This window comes from Suricata suricatta, chromosome 4, assembly GCF_006229205.1.
Source record: "Suricata suricatta isolate VVHF042 chromosome 4, meerkat_22Aug2017_6uvM2_HiC, whole genome shotgun sequence".
Taxonomy (NCBI): domain Eukaryota; kingdom Metazoa; phylum Chordata; class Mammalia; order Carnivora; family Herpestidae; genus Suricata; species Suricata suricatta.
This window is the reverse complement of record NC_043703.1, coordinates 28,033,109-28,058,270: the sequence shown is the minus strand read 5'-3', so window position 1 is coordinate 28,058,270 and position 25,162 is coordinate 28,033,109. Positions and strand designations below refer to the sequence as shown.

The 25,162-nt window shown below is 37.4% G+C and overlaps 1 protein-coding gene across 1 annotated transcript in view; it reads right to left on the bottom strand.

The window, feature by feature from the left end:
- Positions 1-933: 933 nt before the first annotated feature.
- The window catches only part of OBI1 (ORC ubiquitin ligase 1), a 40,847-nt gene continuing 16,618 nt past the window's right edge, over positions 934-25,162 (bottom strand). Inside the window, exons 4-6 of the mRNA XM_029936565.1 lie at positions 24,671-24,919; positions 21,236-21,324; positions 934-3,675 (exon numbers count right to left, since the gene is read on the bottom strand). Coding sequence (XP_029792425.1) covers positions 2,160-3,675; positions 21,236-21,324; positions 24,671-24,919 — 1,854 coding nt within the window. The 3' untranslated portion in view covers positions 934-2,159. The remainder of the gene's footprint in view (positions 3,676-21,235; positions 21,325-24,670; positions 24,920-25,162) is intronic.

Genomic DNA, 25,162 nt, shown 5'->3' with positions numbered 1-25,162 from the left:
ATTAAATATTATTGTTTTAAAAAAGGATGGAGCAAGGTTTCTAAAGCAGCTGAGAAATACTCTGGTCCAATATAGACACTCTCACCCTGATTAGGCATTAGTAAATCAGGTTACACTTTCTGGATTCCCATGGCACACTGTCAGTTTATATTGGATTAATGAATTAAAAACTGACACATTCATAGTAAAGAAGAGTTATAGACAGAATTAAAGTGAGGCTTATCCCCAAGTTTACTCTGTGATTACTGACAAAAACTGTAGGTTTTTACATTTAATGGAATTTCAAATATATTACCACATTGTCAAAGACACCTGAACTACTAATCTGTCTAATCTAACATTAACATATCAAAAGAAAAATAACACACACTTACTGGAAAACATACATGATAAAAATGATGCTTTACATTAGCTTTTCTTTTGGGCCCTTGTTATTTCTAAAAGTGGAGGGCATGATTCTTCAGATCATAAAAGCGATTTGTTATACTTTATGGTTTCATTGAATCTGTAGAGTCTATTATAACAGGGGTCAGCAAATTTCTTCTGTAAAAGGCCAAACGGTAAGTATTTTAGGCTCTATGGGCCATTTGGCCTCATTGCCAACTATTCAACTGCCCCTGCGGTGCAAGAGCGATTATCGCTAATTCGTAACCAATGAGCGGAGCTCTATTCTAATAAGACTTCATTTAGAAACACTGAAGTTGAAATTTTATATCATTTTCCTATATTATGAAGTATTTTTTTGATTTTTAAAAATGATTAAAAGGTGTAAAAACCATTTTTAGTTCACAGGCCTTCCTTTCACAAAAAAACAGGCATAGGCCAGATTTGGTCCAGGGTCTACCGTTTGTCAACTCCTATATTATTATGATCAACTAAAAATGGTAAGTTTTACTGGTTTTTACAGGCTAATTCAGTATCTGAGACACCATCAAGGATTACAGTGCTTATGACATCCTTTATTCAATTCACATAGAAAAGCATGCAGTATTAATGTAAAACAGTACAGTATTAATGTAAAATGTTCAGTGCACATTAGATAAACAAGTCATTAGCATACAAACCATTTTTAAAGGCCTATATAGGCATACCAAACATGTTTAGAATATATTTTTTCAGAGCCCAAATTAAAAACTGTGCTTAGCTCACCTATTCTTATCTCCTTAACATTCTTCACAAAAAATGTTCTTATCCTACATAAAAGATTATTCTATTAGCCAACTAAAACTTCATTTTCTTAAGTAAGGAAACCAGTGCAAGCAAGAACGCTAACGTGCATACGGAGTTTCCACAAAGAACAGTAACATGCAAACAAGAACTTCATCACTCCAAAACAAGCTCCCCCAGGACGAAAGTGGATCAAGAACTTGGCAAAGGGCAGTTCTGCACCTGTGTATCTGGAACAATAAAGCCACCATGTTTAGGACCCTCCAAACCCAACCATTCTATGCCTTCTTTCCAAAGGAGGCTCAATTTCTGATTTTCGACACATAAAAAGATGAGCAAATGAAAGCTACCTGATATAAAACAAATGTTTTCATATACAAAATGTATTCTTTCATACTACCAGAACGTTTTCACAAAAACTGGACAAAATACAATGTTAAAGTTGCAAACATACATACATAAAGCCTAAAAAAAAAAAAGCAAATGAATACTGGACTAATGTTAGATGCTATCTCTCCACCATGGCCTTGCCTAAAAGTTGGGCTATCACTAAACATAAATAAAAACGGGCAGGTAAAATAACTTCCACCCAAGGAAAGCTTTAAAGAAACTCAACTGTCTTATAAGCAGTGTGTAGACAATATGAAAAGTTTTATTTAAGAAATCCACGTTCTGAAGACAACTGAGGCTCATTTACAGGCCACTGTAAATCAAGACTCAGGAAAACAAACTACACCCAAACCAGATACGTACAATCGTCATTAAAAGAAACCCTCTCCCTATCTTTTCTGATTAAAAAGAGCCTCAAATAAAAACAGATACATTCTTTAAAATAGAAGTATTGTGGGTACAGGCTAATTCACCATTCTGACTTGACACTTGACTACAGATTATCAATTCAAAGTTGTACAGAACTTTTATGAGGAAATAAGTAACTTCAAAAACTTATATTTCTCTCAGGACAAAAACATAAATGACACCTTTCTAATGAGTCAACTTTTAGTTGCTTTTGATGGGCTGGCATTAGAAAGACTGCTCTGGATTTTTCTTTTTGTTGACTGATTAATATTTTTACTCCTCTTTTCAGGCACAAAAGAAGTAGACCAAGGAGACTGAAGGTGGTTCTGAAGACCATGCATTTCTGAGGTCATCTTAAACAAAGATGATCCAAACCTCTGATCTTCAAACAGCCGGTGTGAACTGCTTAACAGGACGCCCTGGGAAAACTCAGTCTGAAATAAACAGCTTGGGGGTTTGAGTCCATTAGCTCCGGCTACAGAACTAGTATGGAGTGAAAAATCTTCATTCATTTCTTGGTCAGATGGAGAGAGGAGAAAAAAAGAAGTGGGTTTCCATTCATTTCCATTCTCTAACTGATCAGCAGTTAGAGAACCTTTGGAAAGGTTTGGCTTAGTTCTTTCATCCAACTTATCTGGTTCCTCAAGAAATTCACTGCCTTGAGAGGACTTTGATAACCCATCCAAATCTACTGACTTAAAACCGTTATTACAAGGGCTTTTGCTGTTGTCTGACTCTGACATCATTGAATCCAACTCAGATATTTTGTCAAGGTAAGCTGCGTCCATTGATGCTTCACTGGACGTTCTTGTCCGGTTCATTTCAAAACAGCGAATAGAATTCAACCTCTTGGATAAGCAAGAGCCTGATTTCTCACTTAATTTTAAAGATATTTCTCCAACAGAATTTGCTATTGTGTTTCCCTCCGAGCTTTCAAAATCCAAGCTTTGGGCATAGCTTGTGGAACAACAATCCCAAAACCCTGTCTTTGAGGAAGTAAAACATTCTGATTTCTTTTCATTTTCACTTCTATCATCTTCTGAGGAATCTTTAGTACAGACATTCGGAGAATCACAAAAATCATCAAACACCAATTTTCTGAGGTGGTTTGAGTGCTTTTTGGAGCCTACTGCTTTGACCACAGAGCTCTCTCTGTTCTCTGGAGTACTGAGCTGAAGGCAACTGAGGGACAAAGGAGTACAAGGAGCTGGAAGATCATAAAGTTCTTCATCTTTGTAGGGGATACAGTCACTTGGCTTATTACCCCATTCTCTTTCCAAGTAAGTATCCATACTTGTATCTGTCACATCTAACATTATTTCCACCTGTTTTTGATACAGGTCTTTGTTCTTAGAACAGTTTGGTTCTGTTTGGCTGGTGCTTTCCTGCCTGGCAGAACTGCTAGAAGGCTTTGGCAGGTGAGGACTTGAGGTGGAGGAGCCAAGCTGCTTTCTGGCACCGTCACCTGGACTATTCAACGCCATATCCTCCTCGTTGCCTAAGCTCCCCTTGCCATCTGCAGAAAGTGCTCTCTGGCAAATGGAATTCATAGCTTCCTTCTCTTCACTTGAATTTTTTAGCTGTGCAATTTGAGATTCTAGTTCCTCTATATACTTATCACTTCGTTCCAGGGCTTTCTTGAGGCGGTTGGTTTCACGTTCATGCTGTTCTACTTTGGACTGAAGAGCGGCTACTGTAAACCTTCCAAACCTGTAAGGAACGGAAGGAGAGTTAACTTTACAGTTCAAGCTTTCTTCTTCCTTTTTCAAAGTTCAGGGTATAAAGTATGTCAGCCCATTTTAATCTCATACCAGTGACCTTCCAGACCAGTCGGTGAACAGGTCAAAAGCAATACCAGACAGATGGAGCATCTTCAAAAAACAGTTTTCTCATTTTATGTAATAATATGCATAGGACAATACTGGCAAAGATCTCATAGGACACTTTTGTGGTCAAATAAGACTAGTAGTGGCAGAGAGGCAGGAACACACGGCTGACTTCCCTTCTGAGAGCTGGCTCTATCAAGTCAGCTCATATATGCATGCAGGGTTATCCCCTAAAACAATGGCAAAGATTTATGATAACATTTGAACAGTGGTCCACATCTTGAAATATTTACATTCAATCATTTTCCTATCGTAGAGCAGTGTTTTACAATACATTTCTTATATACAGTGTCACCTTGTCAAACATAAAATGCCAATTTGAAATTCAGAAATCTTCGCAGTCCCAGTAGGGGTGGTTTTAAATACTTATTTGGACCCTTTCAGTTACAGCCACCCTTGATCTGAAGCTTTTACTTGGCCTTTCTCAACACTGGGCTTTAATTCATTTCAGTTCTACTTATTTTTGGCATTTTACAACTGTGTGGGACTTCAATCTCATTTCTTCCAACTTTGAAATACAAAGTGCTTGTGGTTCCAATATATTATGCATAAAAACATTTTTACATTTCCTGAAAAGGAACATTTTGGAGAGTAACTGAAAAAGAACACATCAAAAATTCACCTCTTTTACTCAGGATTATCTTGTTTTCATTATTTCCTTAAAAATGGGTACTGGGTTCAGCTCAGAAAACACTTTTGAGCACCTAGTATGGGCCGACGGTATTACCCAGAGTGGGGGATAAAAGATCAATAAGGCTGTCCCAGCCCCAATAAATATAAAATATCTACTTTAAATTCCATCTGATACCAGAGAAAATTCCATCTTTCAAGAAAACTGCTTCCTTATAAGCCAATAAGCCAATTGCTTCTTATAAGCCAACAAACATAAGACTTACATTCTAACCCCGTGAAAAATACTTCTCTCCACAAAAGTTCTTTTAAAAAACCTCTTTTTAATCATCTTTTTGATGAGTTAAATATTGACTCATCTTGAAGAATTCATCAATTGTCTGGAGGAAAGTAGTTGAGAAGCTAACTTTTTTTTAAAGTTTATTTATTTATGTTGAGAGAGTGACAGAGAGTGCATTTGCGTGTGCGCAAACTAGGGAAGGGCAGAGAGGGAGGAAGAGAGAGAATCCCAAGCAGGCTCCAGGCTGTCAATGCAGAGCCCTACGCAGGGGTTTGAACTCACAAACTGTGAGATCATGACCTGAGCCAAAATCAAGAGTCAGACATTTAACTAATTGAGCCACCCATGTGCTCCAAGAAGGTAACTTCTAAAAAGTATACTTATCTATGGGCTTATCTTTTTCTACTTTTCTCCTTATTTACAAAAATAATTAAAAATTTTAAAATGTACTAGGTATTTTAAAAAAACATAAAGGAGAAGAAATCCACAGTAACTACCCTTTGGAGTCAACCACTACATGCTCTCTGACTCTCCCTCAGTGCCCAATACCTCGTCCTACACCACAGCCCAATTCACTCTCTAGTTCACTACTCTGGTCACTAAGGGTAAAAAGCCGGGCAAAGGTAAATATAGATTCATAAAATCTCAGAGTTAGAAAGGGCCTTAAAAGACACAGTACTGAATATTGATCTACTCATTGCAATTAACTGAACTGCCAGAAAGAGCACACTCCCTTCAACCTCTGAAAAACAAAGCAAAACCCACAGGTATAACAGAAACTAAACCAAATACAGTAACAAAAACCAAATATAAGCCTCCCTATTTTAAAGACAAAGTTTACTACTATGAATATTTGGTTAAATTAATGATAGTACTTTTTCTTTCTTTGTTAGAGACAAATGTTTGGTTTGTAAATGTTGTATTTGAAAGAGCTGTAGTTTCTGTGAGAGAATTTTAAAGCATGGACAAAGATCTTAAGGACATCAGCAAAAATGTGAGTTCTTGATTGTAGCTACTGTGGCATAATCAAATAACCCACATATTTTTAAATGGAAAAATTGTGTATCATGTTTATTTAATGCAAACAGCAGAAGTGACAGCCTTAAATTAGCTTACCAAAATTTTTTTCTTAAGTGCAATTTTTACAATAAAGATAAACTCAAATGAAAACAAGTGAAACAATTTAAAATCAAATAATGTTACTAGATAGTAAGTCAGCTAATACCAAAGGATATCCTTGGCAACTCAAGAGGCTTACACAAGGAAAGACAAGTGAAAAATAAGAAATGTTTCCCAAGATATTTACAGTTTTTTATTCTAGGTTTTAGCCTGGAATTTCAAACATAATGTGACTTTAAGATGCTGCATTTGCCCCTATGTTTATTTTTTAATTATGTTTTGAAAAGAAGTTAATAAATGGTCCTGATTTGAAGTTAAAATGACAGCCCTAACCATGTATTTTGTGTTACTCCAGAGAGGAAGCTGGAGTGCCATGAGAACTAACAAAGGCAATGGAGCACATAGGACAGGGACAAGCAAGCAGAAGTCACTGATGGAGCTGGCCGTTTTCTAAAAGGTCACTGCCCTCAATTCCCCAAAGTTCCATTTCAATACTTTACAAGTCTATAATACTTTGAGTGATCAGACCTTTTTACCATGCTAATGAGAGGCCTGTGCTGTTGGGCAAACTAACAGAAATGTACAGTGAAAGCCATAGAACTGATCAATTAATTAATCAATCAATGTAATTTGTTTCTGCCTCTCTCCCATTAAAGTAGAAGCTCCAGGAAAGCAGGGCCATCTTCTACTTACTGCTAGCTCCCTAAAAGAATTCCTGGTATATGAGAGTCCTCATGAAATACTTCTTGAATAAATGTTATTTTCTCACTTTAGGGTGCATCAATGCCTGACGCAGCAAGACACAGCCAACACCGTAGGATAGGACAGGCCCAAGGTCCTTGGTCTGTTACATGTAAGTATTATGAGCTATATTACTAAGTTGAATGTTTCATACATTCGACTGTTTTTTTTTTCTTTTTTTCACTGACACCAAAGAAAGCAACAGAGAACAACATACACATAGTACAGTTCTGTGGGGTGTTTCTGTTTTGTTTTTTACTGAAGGTTTGCCATCTTATACTGCTCCTTCCAGAAAAACCAAAACAACAACAAAACCTTCCATTTCAACCTTAGCAAAAGAATGGAAACATGAGACTTTGACATAGTTATTAGGAATTTTTAGCTTACCATTGATATCTATATTAAATTCAGCAAAGAGAAATTAATTACGTCATATAGAAATAACAAGTAGGACTGCATATCTGATGTGATACTTCCATAAAAGAAGACAATGACGATCAGAGCTTATTTAACTTTGGGTTTTAATACTCTGATTCACACTAATTCCAGATATTTCCAGAGTACATAACATTAAATGAATCAATGCCAAGGCAAGCCGGAGGGAATTCTAACATCATTTACCATACTTCCTTTTCCTGAGCAAATTTCAAAATGGAGTATTTTTATAAACATTCCATTAGAGACGAAAAGGCTTTGATTTTCAAAGTAGCAGTGATGGCCAAAGGCTTCATTATGTCAGAGAAAACCTCGTAAAGCAGTTTGGGAGCTACAAATGATATACCAGAAGTATGTTCTGCTAGAATCTAGGAGACGCTTAAAGGATTTTTCAGCTTGCAGTGTTAACTGATATATCCATTCTGGATTAGGGCTCCTGGTCTAAAAAGCTACACAGGTGCAAGATTGTTCCTGTCCCTACTAGCAGTAAGAGAGATGAAAGTCCTCTTGGATTGACCTTTGAGGTATTACAGGGTAGAGAGTCTTTAACAATGAAAAGTTTCTCAGTCCACATTTTCTCATAGCCTATCACATAGGAGTAATTAAGATGTGCTTAAAGGGGATGGGAAGAAAGCAAATGTGGGACCAAGTACCAAAAGAGCTAACCTTTAGTGTTATGCTGCCATTAACTAGTTGTGAAAACTTGAGCAATTAGCTTTGTCTCTAGTTCTCAATGGCATCCCCAACAAGAGATAAATGCCGCAAGCCCAGTGAGTTGCTGAGACCACTAAACTTCAGAAGCATCTTCAGGACACGGGGGACATCAAGGAAGTGAGCCCACCTGCCTCCCACGTACCTTTGATTTCGTATCTTTTCCTTCCTTGCTTGCTGAGGTAGTACTTGTAAAAGTGAAAGCGATCTTTGGATCTGGATCAGTTTTCATAATCTGGCCTATGTGACAGTTATCCAGCATAGCTATCCTTGCTGTACATGGTTCCTATATGCGTAAATTTCAGTTGCCACAGTTCAATTAAGTGACCCCAGTCACTTGACAATGTGGTTCATATTTACCACATTATACTGACCATGACTAACTGCGTGAAACTGCATAAAATAAAACCTTCACTACTTGCCTTTCGGTTCACAAAACACTACGTAAATTCCAGATGTGCATGAGTGACCAATCAGGTCACTTCTTTCAAAGTCTGAAAGTGATTGGTCACTCTGCATCTGTTATTCATTTCACACACAAACAGTAAAACATGTAGTGCTGTCACCTACAATTTACAAGGATGCATAATCAAAAGACAGAACTGGCCAACAAAAACAAAGGTGGACCAAAGAAATGTAAAGTGATCAATGCTAGAAGTAAACCTGGAACCGTATGTAAATGCAGTTACTAAAGAACTGACCTGCAAAATGTTGAAACTGTCACTATTCGAGAGACCCTAGCAATGCCGAGGAACGTGGGAGTGGCAAGCTTACTGACATACATGACGAAAAGAATAAAGATGTCTACAGGCAGTGACAGGCTGGTAAAAAACTTCACATTAAAGCAATATGGAGATACTTCACGACATTGAAAGCATTAAGGATAAGATGCTGGAAGCTGATGCAAACTTAGGAGCATGACAATTCGTCAAGGCATCAGAAAAGATGCTAGCTTCATATTGTAAGTTATGATAAGACAAACACTATTCAGATTATTCTCCACAGGTTTTTTTTTTTTTACACAAAGAAATACTTAATTCAGAATGTTTCTAATGTTTTAAACTGTACTACGTAAATGTCAGTATACTAATTAGTTTTACTTTTTATTTCCATATACATTTATAACTGATGGTAAAAGATTTAATGTTTTGACAATATTTATTAAAGTTTATAAGGCAGATTGGTTTTTCTCACTGATTACTAAGATTGCTCTTCATGGCTTTAATCTGAATGGTCATATACCACTGTGCAAAGTGAGGATGACCTATACTGAAGGAACAGTTGATATGTAAGAAAATCAAGTAAATTTATGTGAGTCTTAAAATTATTTTTAAGTAACTACCATTTTACTTACCTTAAAAAAGAATAACCCATTCATAGAGGGAATTTTATTGTAGGGTTGCCTGTCTATAAAATTGCCAATTGCATATCTTCTTACTCTGAGTTTCAGAGATGTTTGAAAAATATCTTATTTTAAACATAAAGGAGAGGTAGGGTTTTGAAGGGAAGAGCATCCCGTTATTCCTCTCCCTTTCCTAAGTATTTTCTTCTAAAGCAAAATTCACTGGTGAGAGATTCCTTAAATTTGCAAACTCCTCTTTGACTACACATAACTTAAGGAGTAGCTTGTAATATGAGCTCTTTGGGAACATGAGCTTTGATAGAAGTGGGAAGAAAAGGGGGAAATCCAAATACTAGGTTCTGCCTTGTGCTATGTGCACAGAGGAAGTAAAGGGCATATTTCAAGGAAAGGGGGCAGGACCAGGACTGTAGGAAGTTCCGAACAGTGTCTGGTGGTAGGGGCCTTTCTCTCTCACCTGCTTCCAAAGGGTCATCTGTGTGTTTACCTATATCTACCTCACTCTTGTCTATGTGTCAGGAGGATGGCAGGGAGCACTCTCTCTTTAAACTACTAGGGAAGGGGCACCTGGGGGGCTCAGTCAATTAAGTGTCTGACTTTGGCTCAGGTCATGATATCCTGGTTCATGGGTTTGAGCCTGGCATTGGGCTCTTTGCTGACAACTCAGGGCCTGGAGCCTGCTTCAGATTCTGTGTCTCCCTCTCTCTCTTCCCCTCCCCTACTCATGCTCTGTTTCTCTCTGTCTCAATAAAAGTAAACATAAAAATATTTAAAAACATTTTTTAAATACAATAAACTACTAGGGAAGCTCTGGGAAGTGGCCTATGCATTTTTATCTGCTGCTGAGCTGTGTGACTTGCCAGTATTTCTTTAAGAGTTTTCTTTTTAAAATTAAATACTCTGTTATGAATATGCTATATTCTTAGAGAATTTATTAATCCTAAAAGTACGGCCTACGGCCAGTCCTAGGCACACAAGTTGGTCCCACAAAAATATATTACAAATATGAGGCAGACTGAGAGAACAGGAAGAAATTCTTCCCTCCTGAAGACTTAGGACAACATTTCTGTTTTCTGGACTATCATCAAATAAAGAGAGAAGAAATAGCCCATCATCATATAAATAAATAAATAAATGAAGTGAACTTCCGTGATGGAATTTACCAAGAGTAAGTGTAATTAGTAAGTCTTTAACAGTAGCCTGATGACTACTGACAATGATCATGACAAAAATAACAGTAGCAGCCAACATTTATTAAATGTTTACTTGCATTAGGCACATTGCTATATGTTTGTTATATATGACCTTTTTTTAAATGTTTATTTCTTTTGAAAAAGAAAGAGAGGGAGAGAGCATGAGGGAGGTGGGCGGCACAGAGAGAGAGAATCCCAAGCAGGTTCCCTGCTGTCAGTGCAGAGCCTGATGTGGGGGGCTTGATTTCATGAATTGTAAGATCATGACCTGAGCCAAAATCAAGAGTCTGACACTTAACCAACTGAGTCACTAAAGAACCCCTACCTTTTAAATTGAATTGTCATGTCAACCTCGTGAAAAATGATGTTATTTTGATTTTAAAGATAATAAATGAGAAGCTTAAAAAGACCATCTCTTGTTCAAGAATAGGATTTGAACTCAAGTCTGAGTTCAAACACCATGTCTAAAATCCTATTAAGTGCTTAAACATGACATTCCTTCTTAAGTAATATAAGCACTTATTTATACTATAAAGTAATGTAAAATACAAGCTAGGTTTGCTGATCACACAGTTTGTACATACAGATAAGGAACTAACATTGTTGTAATATTTATTAATACATGCATTTGCCAATAAAACATGGTGAGAGAAACTGGAAAGATATGGGAAGTCATGCAGATACGTATGCACAAAATTTATAAATATTTATCAAACACCTACTATGTTCTTGACACAAGTTCTAGGATATTTTGTGACTTCCAAAGATCATTTATTTAAATGGCCTTGCAGGAAACTATAGCACAGACAGATCATCCTGGCAAATGCCAACCCAAAAAGGGTGGCTATTTTTTTAAAGTTTATTTATTTATTTTGAGAGACAAAGAGAGAGACAGAGATAGAGAATCCCAAACAGGCTGTGTGCTAACTGTGCTGTTGACACAGGGCTCAATTCTACAATCTTTGAGAACATGATCTGAGGCAAAACCAAGAGTCAGACACTTAATGGACTGAACTACCCGGGTTCCCAAAAGAGGGTGGCTCTTTTAACCAGAGATATGAAGACAGTCTGAAGCGGAACCACAAATTTGAAAGCTCCATCTTTAATTGTGCTACCTACAGAGAGTATACACGATCTTGTCTACCTCACGCATCATCAGCAGGCATCTTCACCTGTAAAGAAACAATGCTACTTATGTGAAATGAGGAAATTTTTAAATGCAATATTTTAGGGCCCGACATCACATAGGGACTTGTCTTGGGGTCTAATACTGAGGCATAAAAATAGTACAAGCTATATTATGTTGCATCTTAGTTTTAGCACAGAATAGAAAGTGCTTTAACATTTGCAAGAATAAAAAGTCACAATTTCCCCCTTAAAGAGGTGAGATGGAAAGTGGAACCAGATAAAGAAAAAAGGCCTGTGCAGCCATCCTTCCTCCCTTTACCTCCCCCAAGTGCTGTTTAAAGATTAAGGCACAGTCTGCTTTGTAAGCTTTCCAATGGAGAGCAGAGTTTTGAAATAACAGCTCATATTATTAACACGATCTTAAAGGAAGTTTTGTGTGTATGTTTATGTGTATGTTTATTAAACTAACCATGCATTTGTAGTTAAAAATTGTGATGCTGAAAATTCTTGCTTAGATACCTAGAAACACAAACAATCCTCCTGTTGGGCTGCATATGTAAATTGAAGAGAAACAAAGTCCCTTTCGTAGTTTTTAGAAAGGGCTGACCCATATATATTTAACTGCCTGTGTTGGGTGAATTACTCTTTTTACTGTGGAGTAAATTCCATTTTATTTAACAAATATGTTTCATTTCAATTCCACACAGAAATGCCCCAATTTTCTTCCCCAAAAGAAAAGATCAGCCTTAAAGTTCATGGGACATCAATGAGGATCCCAATCTTTCGTGGAAAGAAACAACCTATGACATGCTCTTTTCCTGTCTTCTTACAGTTCTAAAAGGAATGAAGGACTTACATCTTTTCCTAACATATAATAACCTTCCCAACAGCAAAATTTCAATAGTATAAGAGAACAAACAACTATTGTTATATGAAAAAAGCATAATTAAAAATTTCTGAACTAGTATCTACCTATACATTTTTCACTACAGTTAAACAGTTAAATCATCCTCTCACCAGGAGGAACAATCTAAAACAAGATAAAACAAAACAAAAAACTGTGTTCCAGCCACCCAGTAATTATTATTCACTCTGATGACAGTTACTGAGGACTGAAGGATGCTGAGGGGCTATGAGAAAGGAAAATAAAAGGAGTAGAAGACTTTCTCTTTATTCTCAAGCAGTTCAAACTTCCTGAAAACCTCTACTGCTTAGTCATTAGCATGCATTGCAGGCTCCTAAAATATCTTATCAACACAATAAAGACAAGTTGACAGAAAACTGAAGGAACTGTCCATCCCCAATTAGCTGAATACCCAGAGAAGGGCCCCTCAGGCGGCCAAGGGGCCTGAGCACACTGGCTGTCACAGTCTGGCCCCAGGGTATCATCAGGCTCCCCTGACAGTCTACAAGCTCCCCTTCCGGGAAAACCAAAGGGCATAGCAGAATCAGTCATCAGATCAGGCTGGGGTCAAATAGCAGGAATCATGGCGTCTGTCAGAGCAGAATCATAAGAAGCAAAAAAGGCCAGAATAGGTCAAGAAGGGACAATGGCCAAAGCCAACCGAGGTGTTGCTGAGGAAGCCGAAAGGCAGGAGAAGTCTGAGTTGTACTGGCACGTCTAGAGACACGGGTTAGGAAGAGCAGGACTGTGAACCAAAAAGAAGCCACAGCTCAGAGTCAGCATGGAGACAGACAAGGGCAGGATGTGCTCAGTTCCAGTAAGGAAACTCAGACAAGAAATCTTGTCCGGGAGCCCAGCAACATGGCCTCCTCCTTTCCCCTTTCTTATTCCCAATCTCTAGTACAACTTTGGAGAATGTCAGGAAATTCCTCTGTCCTTCTCATTTGGAGAAAAATGCCAAGAATCTTGGATTTTCTGTCCTCATAAACTCTTTGTACTTTAAGCTTCAAGAAAGCTCAAAATCTTAATTCCCTGGTTAGTTCCCTCCAAGTTGCACATGGAATACTAAGAGTATAAGGACTCCTTCCATCTTCCAGGCTCCAGAGAAGGCAGGCATGCGTGTGCACACACAATCTTCACACATGTGTATTTTATACAGACACATAAATGTTTGCATTTTTTCAAGTGTGTTTTAGTTTTAGGAAGCCAGGCGGTAGGTTAACTGAGCATGACAGTCATAAAACTGATCAATATACCATGTAATCCTTAATAATGTAAGAACAATGGGAATAAGAAGAAAGTATTTCCACTATCTTAGGAAATCATGGAGGACTTCACAGATAGAGTGACAATAGGAGAGGAATTCACCAGGCATAATAAAAAGGAGAGACTAATGGGGAGGACCAGGGAAGGTAAAGGAAAAGGCATGAGCAAAGGTGCAAGGCTATGTCACAACATGGTGAATCTGGGCCCAGTGAGAAATTCAGCATGGACAAAGGTTGGAGAGGACAGAAAAAGGCAAAAACTCAAGTCATATTGTAAAAAGGTTCACATACTTACTAAGAAATTTGAGGACAATGAGGAATCATCAACAGTTATTAAGCAAGGGAGTGAGATGATCAAATTTATATTCTAGAATTCGGGCAACAATAAGGCAGACACTTGAGAGTTGAGGGTAGAAAAGAAGAACAATCAGCTGGAAGGTTGTTTAAAATAGGCTAAGCAAGAAATCATGTGGATCTAAACTAGTGGGAATGAGAAAATGGATTGCAGAGACATCTAAGAGGTAGGATAGAAAGAATATACTCAACAGTTGGGTGTAGGATGAGGAGAAAGGGTAGATTAACAGAAGACTGAAGTTTCTTTTTTTTTTATAGTTTATTGTCAAATTGGTTTCCATATAACACCCAGTGCTTCTCCCCACAAGTGCCCCCCACCATCACCATCACCCCTCCCTCCCCCTCCCTCTTCAGTCCATGGTTCATTTTCAGTATTCAGTAGTCTCCCTTGATCTGTGTCTCTCACTCTCCCTCGCTCTCTTCTCCCCTTCCTCTCCCCATGGTCCCCTGCCAGGTCTCTCCTGTTAGACCTATGAATGCAACCATATGGTATCTACCCTTCTCTGCCTGACTTATTTCGCTTAGCATGACACCTTTAAGGTCCATCCACTTTGCTACAAATGGCCATATTTCATTCTTCCTCATTGCCATATAGTACTCCCTTGTATACATACCTCATCTTCTTGATCCACTCATCAGGTGATGGACATTTAGGCTCTTTCCATGAGATGAGTAGTAAAACCATTAAGGAGGATGGGACCAAAGTAAGAGGATAAACAATCTTTTCAGTAGAATGGAGAATAGATATATTTATTTAGACATACATATGTCATTGTGCTACATATGGTTTCAAGGCCATAAAATTATTTCTGTTAATCCTTCCAGTAACACATCACCCATATTTAACATAAAGAAAATGATGGCTCTGAGGGATTAAGTAATTTACTGAATGTTATTTATCTATTTATTTAATTATTCAACCAATATTTATCAGGTGCCTTTCAGGTGCTGGCATTTTGCAAGTGAAGGAAATAGGCAGCAAGATCCTTACTCTTGCAGAGCTTAGAGTTTAGAATAGAGGAGACAGACAACATACAGATCAAGCAAGTAAACAAACAAGATAATTTCAGACTGATAAGGGCTAGGAAGACAAAAATACTATAACCTTGGTTCAGCATTAGCCGTGGGCTCTGTTACAAGGGCATTTCAAGTTTTAATTCATATAATCCTTACTACAACCTATAAGATCAGTACTACTATTGGCCTCATTTCACAGAAGACAAAAATGGAACTACAAAAAGGTTAAAACTATCTTCCCCTAGATCACAGAGCTAGTAAGTAGACAAAACCAGAGTTCATCCTAGGGAGTCTGGTTCCGGGACCCGTGCTCATGATTACACACTATCCTGCTTCACCAAGCCTTGACTGTATTACTATGGTATCACAGGAAGACAGGGTAAGGAAGCAGAAGGTACGAAAGCAAAATGCTGCTTTGACTGATCAGGAAAGGCCTCTCTGAATCTGATGACAGAATGAGTCACCCATACAAAGATTTGGAAGCAGAACATTCTAAGCAGAGAGGAAAAAGTCCAGCATGTTTCAGAATCACAAAAAGGCCAGAATGCCTGGAGCAGGATGAGCTGAGGGAATGAGAGTGAGATGAAGCAGAACAAGCAAACATGAACTAGTCTGTGAAGAAACTGACCATATTTCAGGACAAAACTGGACAGTTTTAGGTAAGAGACATATAACTTGATTTATATTTTATAAAAAGACAATTTCAAGTATGGTGAAAATGAATTGGGTAGGGGAAGGCGGAGCAGAGTGGAAACAGGGAAATCTGAAGCCAGGTAGTCTGTCTCCAGGGCTAAGAATTTATTTAAACACAAGCTGCTTTGTGGTGAATTTAAGGTATAGGATCTTGAGTGAAGGTATGAAATAGACAGATGGGAATACAAATGTACAGCTAAGGAAAAAAGCTGAAGCCAAACAAAGATTTATTAGATTTTATTTTATAATCTCTGACATATAGGTTGATGATTATTAAAGCCATAGGTGTAAATGAGATGGCTCAATGAACACAAATATAGTAAAATTGGAAGAAAGGCCAGGTCACAATCCATGAAATCTAGTCTTTCCTTTTAAGAGTACTTTTTTTCTTACACTAATAACAGGAAATACTGCTCACTATCCAGAGAGTGTCTGGAGCCTTTATCTTCCCTCAGGAGGAGCAGGGCCATGGGGGAAGATTGGTCCATAATGACAAGTCTTGGGGTTGCTATGCAGTAAAAGAGCTGCATGCAGGGAAACATTATCAAATCCATAGATCTCACTAAAGACACAATGACAAGAACACATAACATTCCTGGATATGTATTTATAGAAAGGAAAGCCATTAATTCAATTATAACCAAGTTTTATATGAATGACCTATGGAGATTTAAAGTAAGTTAGTAGCTGAGGGCAAGAACTGGTACTCCGCTAAAGCCTCATACTAGCGGGCACAACCCCTGCCTAGTGTGCCTAGAGGGGGGGAAAAGGCACAACTGAACAGAGAAATCTCAGAGAGAGGGCATGAAACTTTCAAATGCTTTACAAGTCAATTCTTCATATCTCTTCAAGCTAAAAAAAAAAAAATCACTGAACTCCTCACTCTACCAAGGACAAATCTATCTACATTTCTGAGCAGTTTAAGGACAGTAGTTGAAGCCAAGGGAATTTAGGAATATGAGAAATAGAACACTAAAGTCTTCCCTTCAGCTTCTTCTCATTCTTGTTTCCTACCAGAGGTGTGAGACTTTTGGTGTTCCCCACTAAGTAGGAGACCGAGAACAGGCCTTTCTGTTTAAGGCAGAGATGATGGGTGCAGTGGAGTCATGCTAACCAGTTATTTAAGTGGGATGGTGACAGTCATAACGAAGAGATGTGCAACAATTAGCAAGATTTTGCCTCACTTCCCTTATCTATACATCCCTTTTTCTTCTATTAAGATATTCTAGTCTATATTTTAGTATGCTTTGTTTTTTTCTAATTTAAGTAGGCTCCATGCCTAGCATGAAGCCCAAAATGAAAACGAGGCTTGAAGTCATGACCCTCAGTTCAAGACCTGAGCTGAGATCAAGAGTAGGATGTTCAACCCACTGAGCCAAAGGCACCCCTAATATGCTTTTCTAAAAGAAAATATGGACATTTTCTTAAGTAACCACAATACCTAAACAAATTAACAGCAACCCCTTGGTATTACTGAATATCTATTTCATATGCAAATTTATCCAATTGCCTCAAAAAATATCTTTTGAAATGTTTTGTTACTAGTCACTATCCAAACAAGATGCATATACTGCATCTGATCATTATGTCTCTTAGTTCTCTTTTACTGTACGGCACGGCACACCTCCCCTTCTTATTTTGCCAATGATTTTTTTTAAGTTTATTATTGAGAGCAAAAGAGAGAATGTGCGGGTGTGTGAGTGGGGGAGGGGCACAGAGAGAGGGGGACAGAGGATTTGAAGCGGACTCCGTGCTGACAGCAGAGAGCCCTGATGCTGGGCTAGTACTTATAAACCGTGACATCATGACCTACACTGAAGTAGGATACTGAACCAACTGAGTCACCCAGCCACACTCCATACTGCCAATGATTTAAAGAAGACACCTAATCATTTTTCCTACTGAATGTATCACACTCTGGATTCATCTGTTTCTTCATACTCTAACTGTTATGTTTTTTATCCATTTACTCAACAAATCTGTATTAGGAGCAGAAAATGAGTAAGAGCTCTATAAAATGCAGTGGCTACAATAGTGAACACATCTATTGTCCTGGCTCAAACAAAAGAAAGCCATGAAACAAATAGTTACACAAAATATTAATTACTAGCAATTATGATATGTGTTATAAACAGCAAGCACAAGGTATTAAGAGAAATTACAACAAGGGAACCTAACCTAATTTAGGGGTCAAGAAAAGTATTTATTTTGTATAGTTAATGCACCTTGTACATGTTAATGTAATGTGCAGTGTTAAGTTAATAAACACTCAGTACTTGTGGGCTGGCAGGGAGAGCAAGTTTCCTTCAGATTACCAGCCTTGTAAAATAAAGGACACATCACCACCTCTGGAGTTCTGAACATCAATGTGATTCTCTTAGAAGTCCATGTTAAAGAAAGCTGAAAGGGCAAACAAATGGTTTTTCCCAGGTGAATAAACTATTTTGGAAGAGAAGAAAAATTTAGGAAGTGACAAAGTCAAAGAAAAAGATCACATTTTTCTGGACCACCAGTTTAGATATTAGGACAATGAATTTTTGACAAGTAACATAATGGGTATTATTGAAACCTAGATCATGCTTAGTAGAGTCTCTGCCACACTGCTCAAAAAGGCTTTCAGTTTAAAGCAGAGAAAGGAAAAATATATAGGTACACGTTAATATTGGATATAATGGATGGCAACAGACAGAATAGAAAAACAGTTCACACAGGAGATAAACCATAACCCAGATTTTCATTTTAAAAGTTATAGCACTTTAAAGTATTATAAAATACATCATTATTATACAGCACTATCTACTTGAGACCCATATAAATGTTTAAGTTCCCCTTGTTCTGGGGCGCCTGGGTGGCTCAGTCAGTTAAGTGGTCAGCTTCGGGTCAGGTCACAATCTCACGGTTCGTGGGTTCGAGTCCTGCATCAGGCTCTGTGCTGACAGCTCAGAGCCTGGAGCCTGCTTTGGATTCTGTGTCTCCCTCTCTCTCTGACCCTCCCCTGTTCATGCTCTGTTTCACTCTGTCTCAATAATAAATAAAACATTAAAAAAATAATAATGAGTTCCCCTTGTTCACACCAGATGTCAGTCTAATTTTAGGGCAATAACATGATTTGAGTGTCTTAGAAATATCTTCTGCTATGGATTGAACTATATTCTCTACCCGCAGCCAAATAAATTCACATACTGAAGCCTTGATTCTCAATGTGATTATATATTAGTGCTAGAGTCTTTAGGACGTAATTAAGGTTAAATGAGATCATAAGGATGAGGCCTTAGTCCGATAGGGTGTGCTTATCAGTCCTTATCAGACTAAGGCCACCTTATCAGACTTGATGTCTCCATAAGAAGATGAAGAGACACAAAAATGCTCTCTCTTTCAAATATGTGAAGACACAGAAGGTGGTTATCTACAAGTTAAGAAGAGAGCTCTTGCCAGAAATTAAAACTGCTGAACCTTGACCTCAGGCTTCTGGCCTCCAGAACTGTGAGAAAATATTCAATGTTTAAGCCACCCCATCTATAATATTTTCTATGACCGCCCAAGCTGATAAATACACTCTCCTAAATTTTTTCCTCTCTAGCATCTAAATTTTAAATCTCTCTCTTCTGCATGACTTGTAGAATATGTCTGTACAACTTGAAGGATACATCAGAAACTAAAGCTATGTGTTTAAAAAGCATACCTTGACACCTAAGTAGATGAAAGGAAAATAATGGGTCAAAGTGCTTCTTATCAAGGGAACATAATGGAACAGATGGTTTCATTTGCTTGCATTTACTTTTAAACTCTTGAAATTTCATATTTTTTCAATACAAATAGGAGCTCTCCTCAGGTGAACCAGGTCTGGGTATTTTCAGCTGTGGTCAGCTTCTCTCTGAATCCCACTAGGGTTTGGTGATGCAGAGTAAACACGGCTATAAATCAAATGCAATGCATTTTAATACCTCAATGCATTGCAAATTGATCTAGAATAGGGGTCAGTTCAAATCGTTTTTTAAGTGAAACTGTTCCCTTCCCCTGAAGGGAAGGAATGGAAGTTAGAGATAGCAAATCCTGAAATTACATGGGATTCACAAGTGTGGTTGCTTGTTAGTGTAGACAGAGGCCGAGTTTCGTCAGGTGAGGCTCTTCCGTTGTTTATCAGGTTGGAGCCATGGATATTTAAAAACACATCCTGGTGGCTGGCATTAAATCTGAAATCTGGTGGGCAACTTTTCAAGAAATAAAAGCTACAAACAAAATAGCTTTAGTTCCATTCAGCATGCTGTGGGAAATGCAGCTAATGGACGAGCATTACTATGACTGGCAAGGCGAGGTGCCAATAAATGAGAGGAGCAGAGATTCAAACCACTGCATAACAGCAACATTTCCTAAGCTTCTGTCACTAATTTGTCAAAGTAGAACATTATCTGAAGTGAAAGAAAAATGAGGTTGGAATACACAGGGGAAGGAACTATTTAAAAGAAAAAGCTATGCTTCTTTCTCTATTGGTTAGTTATCTCTGCTTTGAGTACTCATGGTTTACTTCTACCAATTTCTGATACCATACTTGGTTTGACCGAAGACAATGTTTTCTCCTTTTCAGATGATAAGCAGAGAGCAACTTCCAGTAGGATACATTTCCCACTGCTTGCTTATGTCTGCCTTGCCTTTTTCCACCAGGAAGAAATGAAGTCTAGTGGTTACAAGAGAAAAGTGTGGAGTTCTGATATGCCACCCTCAGGGAGGGATGGAGGGCCATATTCTCTGCTTACCTGTCTTTCTTTTTCCCTGAAGAAGAAAAACTTCAAGTGCTAGCTTCCATCTTTTCTCCATCTTTAACTCTCAACTCTCAATTGTATCTTATAATTTTAAACAATACCGGTACTCTCTTACTTGGAATAGAATGAACAGTATCCCATCATAAAGAAAGAATAGATTTACTTAATTTTGTAATGAAATTAGTCTAAAATACAACAAATAATGCCTTAAATTCTATTTCAGATAGGCTTTTCAGTGTAACGGTTAATGTAATGGTTCTCAGTGTAATGCAATAGAGCATGTACTCTGGGGCTGGCCTACCTGGGTTCAAATCCTATGTCCACCACTTACTAGCTTAGATAAGTTGATTTCATCTCTCCAAGCCTCTGTTTTCTCATCTGTAAACGGAGAACACTAATAGAACACCACAGGTTGTTGCACCTGGCAACGAGAAAGCATTATATACATGGTAACTACCGTTAGGGTTACTTCAGAGATCATCTAAAGGGCATTATGTTAACCCTGCTACTCTCCGTTAGTACTGACTGTTAAACAGTTCTGTGTAAAACCAAGTGACAGTTCTCCTGTCTTATGTCACATAAAAGAATCTTCTCGCTAATCAGGTAAGAATGAAATCCTTTCTGCAAAATTTGATTTCACCAATAACATAAGTATATGCTTGATTTACAGAGGCAAGACATTCTATTCAAACCTACATATTTCAAAGAAAAGAGTCAAATGAAAAGCACATAAAATCACAGCACCCAAAACACTGATAGAATCTGAAACACTGCTCTCTAAGCAAAATACTTACTTCTGGGGTGACCTATTATCAACTTCAGCCTTCAGTCGTAAATTCTCCCTCACCAGGCCACCATTTTCCAATTTCAATTTTTTATTTGCCTTTAAAAAAAGAGTTAAAAATAATTAAGTATGAGCTAAGACACGTGCCTTGTAAAAATTATGTCATGAGCCATCTGTATTTTTTTAGAGTGTTATCAGAGAATGGAATATTAGAACATGGCCTTCAGAAGCTTAAAATCACCACTGGGAATGACTTGTGAATCTGTGAACACAACCAAGCATATTTAATCCATATTCCCCAAGACTCTGCAATTCTCCTATCCAGAGAAATAAACAGAGCTACTTTAGTTAGCGTAGAGTCATTAAGGGACTATACTAATGGCAAATATGTTTTTTCCCCCTTTTTCACAAAACTGAATACTCTAAGCATGGTAACATTATACCACATGCAATTATTTGCAAAACTAATGCTAAGAGTTAATTCTCATGAATTATGAGCTATGAGATTGATTTTTGGTTGCCATTTAAAAATAGCTTTTTAGTGATAACAAATCTAATATAATTAAACCACTTGCTTTCTTTCTTCTAAAGGCTTTCCCAAATGCCATGGCTCACAACTTCTGGGAGTCTCAAAATTGGGTCAATATATTCTAATAAATTATATGGATTCTCTTTTGATTAAAAAATCCCACTATTATTTTCTTTTCTTGAATTGTCTAGTAACTAAAAATTGTCTGACATCAATTGCTAGAAAATTCAGAAGTTGAATATTGATTCTGAACAGCCAAAAAAACTAATGTGCCTCAATTTTAGAGTCTTCTCAAGAGCTACTTAAATGCCTCATTATAGCATTTTTTAATTCCAAAGAAGAATAGCACTCCCTAGCCTCGAAACTAATCTCACTAAGTTAGCAAGAGAAAATCTTTGTTTGACTAGAGCATTAACATTTAAAATATTTTAAGGTAAATGGGTCATAAAAACTATTGTCAAGAGAAAGGCTTAAACCAGATTTCAAAAATTTGACTTATGCTTTTGACTCCTTCCTACAACTTCTGACTATATTACTTGTCCATCCATACACAAACGCCCCAAGAGGATGATGAGGTAAGAAGGCCAGAAACACTGTTTGGGGTACACAGCCTAGCTGTCTTACTTAGACTCACTGAGCTTCTTTCTGGACTCTGAGCAGCTGGTTATCTTCATTGTTGCCAACCAACCAGAACTGTGGAGAGTTAATTCTTTAAGTGACTGATAAATACTATAACAGTCCCCTACCCCCCCACACCAAAGATATTAGGAAAGTCATTTACTTCCTCATACACAGAGAATTAAGCTCTCAAGCATAGCACCATAAGAGGAGGCACTTAGTGAATGCTTTTTGATGATGATGACAAGCTTAAATTAGAAACTCATTTGATTTCTTTCCCCCATTCCTTTGTACTGCATTGCTACATTTCAAGGTCTTTCCCCAGTCCTGTGGCTAATATTCTCATTATGGGCTGGCTGGTTCATCAACTATGAGAGTCAGAGGTATTTTCAAGTTCCAGAGATTTAGGTGGGTGAAGATTACAAAGGACAAAATTCGGCCTATTTGTTGCACCAAAAGAGTAATGACGACGTTGTTTAACTATCTTACATTCACAACTGACTGGGTAATGATACTGGCCTCATAATGGTTTCAAAACTCACCTAGTCCTGGAAACATCAGAAAACAAGTCCATGTCACTCATTCTAAGAAGACTGAATCTTCTGTACTCCAATATTTGATTTATAGTATGTTATTATTTTGTGCTTCACATCCAAATTCTACTCCTATATTTGATTTGTAATATGTTGTTATTTTGTATCTCACAATCAAATTTTCCTTCTTCGTCCTTTAATTCGTGTCCCAGTTTATTGCCTACTCTCTAATACCACCACTAGGCATCCAAAATGGGCTTATTAAATACCCCAATTAATTTCGAGGTCTCATTGTAGCTTTGGATATTAAATTTAACATGTGACTTTTAAAAGAACAAAGAAGACCTGTGTTTTATGTACTTTTTTTTCATATATACTTCCTACACCACTCTTATAAGCCTAGAGTAATGTTTTCATACAGATGTTCATCTTCAAATAAGCATTTACTAAAATGAAAATTTAAATGAAGTTTAATAACTATAAAGGAGGCCACACAGAACCTAATTATGGCTCAAGAAGATGAAGGGAAGTTAAAAGGGACACAGCAGATGGAGAAATACTGTAACTTTCCAGCTGTCTTTCCACTACATCTCCTCTTCTTACACAAACCAACAGGCTAATGCTGGCCTTCAATATCCAAAGAAACTACACATTTCCCCTAAATTTGCAACAAACTCAGTACCATTATATCTGTAGTTTATTTTTTCTCTAAAAGCACGAAGTTCCCTTCTTTCTCTCATTTTGGACTTTGTTGAGCCTAAACATTTATTTTATATGTGGGTATGTGAAGATGGTTGAGTGTTTACACTAAGTTGTAGACTTCAATGTTATTTAACTTCACTGAAGATCTGAGGGTCCGTAGGTGATGGTGCTTTTTAAAAATATCATATGGAGCTCATTAATGATTTTATGGAGGCAGGATTCAGTAACTCAGCACAGTAACAATACTTTAAGGGAATGCAGATAGGTTAAATGGGTGGCTGTAGACATGGATACCACTAAACTACCTCCATCCAACACAACAAAACTCCACTGTGGATAAACTGGAAATCAAAGCCAAAGGCTGGTCCCTTTGGCCAACAAAATTCTACAGCACTCAGTTATAACCTCTAGTACTGATGGCATGGATCTCATCTCCTTTCCTAAAAGTTTGCCTTTTTCACCTATGCTGTATCTTGTTGGATGAATGGAAGAATAACTGGAAAAAAAAATGGACCCACATCATAAGCTCTAATATTCCCCTGCATGGGGTATTCTAAAGCAGCTACTCGCAGCTTCTTTGGAATTAGTCATTAAGTCTAACTACTTACAATCTTAAAAATCAGAAAATGGTAGTATTAGAAAATATATAGTTCAAACCTTTCTTTTTATAGGTAGGGAAATGGATAATGTTTGTATTTATGCATACAGGCCAGTTACTGACATAAGCTTAAAAAAAAATAATCCAAACCACAAAGAGGGGAAATAGAAACACATCCTTTAAACTGAGGTCACTCTTCTACAAGAAGACGCAAGCTCATATAGAAGCACTACAGAGTCTCCAATTATAGTCACAAATGGAACCGCTTGATATTTCTTGGCAGCTAATGACATTTAAGGAGAAAAAACTTTTCCTATAGCTTATAAATGCTCATCCAGAGATTTTTGTCCTTCTCCCACAAATCTTCTAATGAGTCAAGATAATATGGCTATTTATACTTTTGAAGGTACTTATAATACAGAGTTAAAAAAAAACTATAATAGAATTTTTAAAACCACAACTTACTTCCTTTAACTTATCCACATCATCTTTCACTTTTTCATAGATTTCGTTTGCTGTTCTAAGTTTTTTCTTCCACTCTGCTACAGTTTCTGGGTCAATTTTACTTGGATTATCTGCAATTGGATGTTTGTCTTCAGTTTGGCCGCTTTGCATTAAGGTTAAAGGATCCAGAATAGTCTTGATTTGTGACTCCAAGCTGAGATTTTTACTCTTAAGATCTTCTACCTCTTTCTGCAGACAATCTATTTCATCCTGATAAAGAAATGCATATCCATTAGATAGACACAGATACTGAACACATATGTATGCTAAATGGACAATGCTAAACAAAACCAATGCGTTTTTAAATTTTATACTCAAAATTCCGTAGATACACAGATTAGTTATGCATCAGAATAGTTTTGCAGGCAGAAAGTCACATACAGTTGAAATTCTCAAAATGTATTTTGACTCTGATAAAAAACCCGTGTTTCCACTGCTTTCATTTTAATTCAG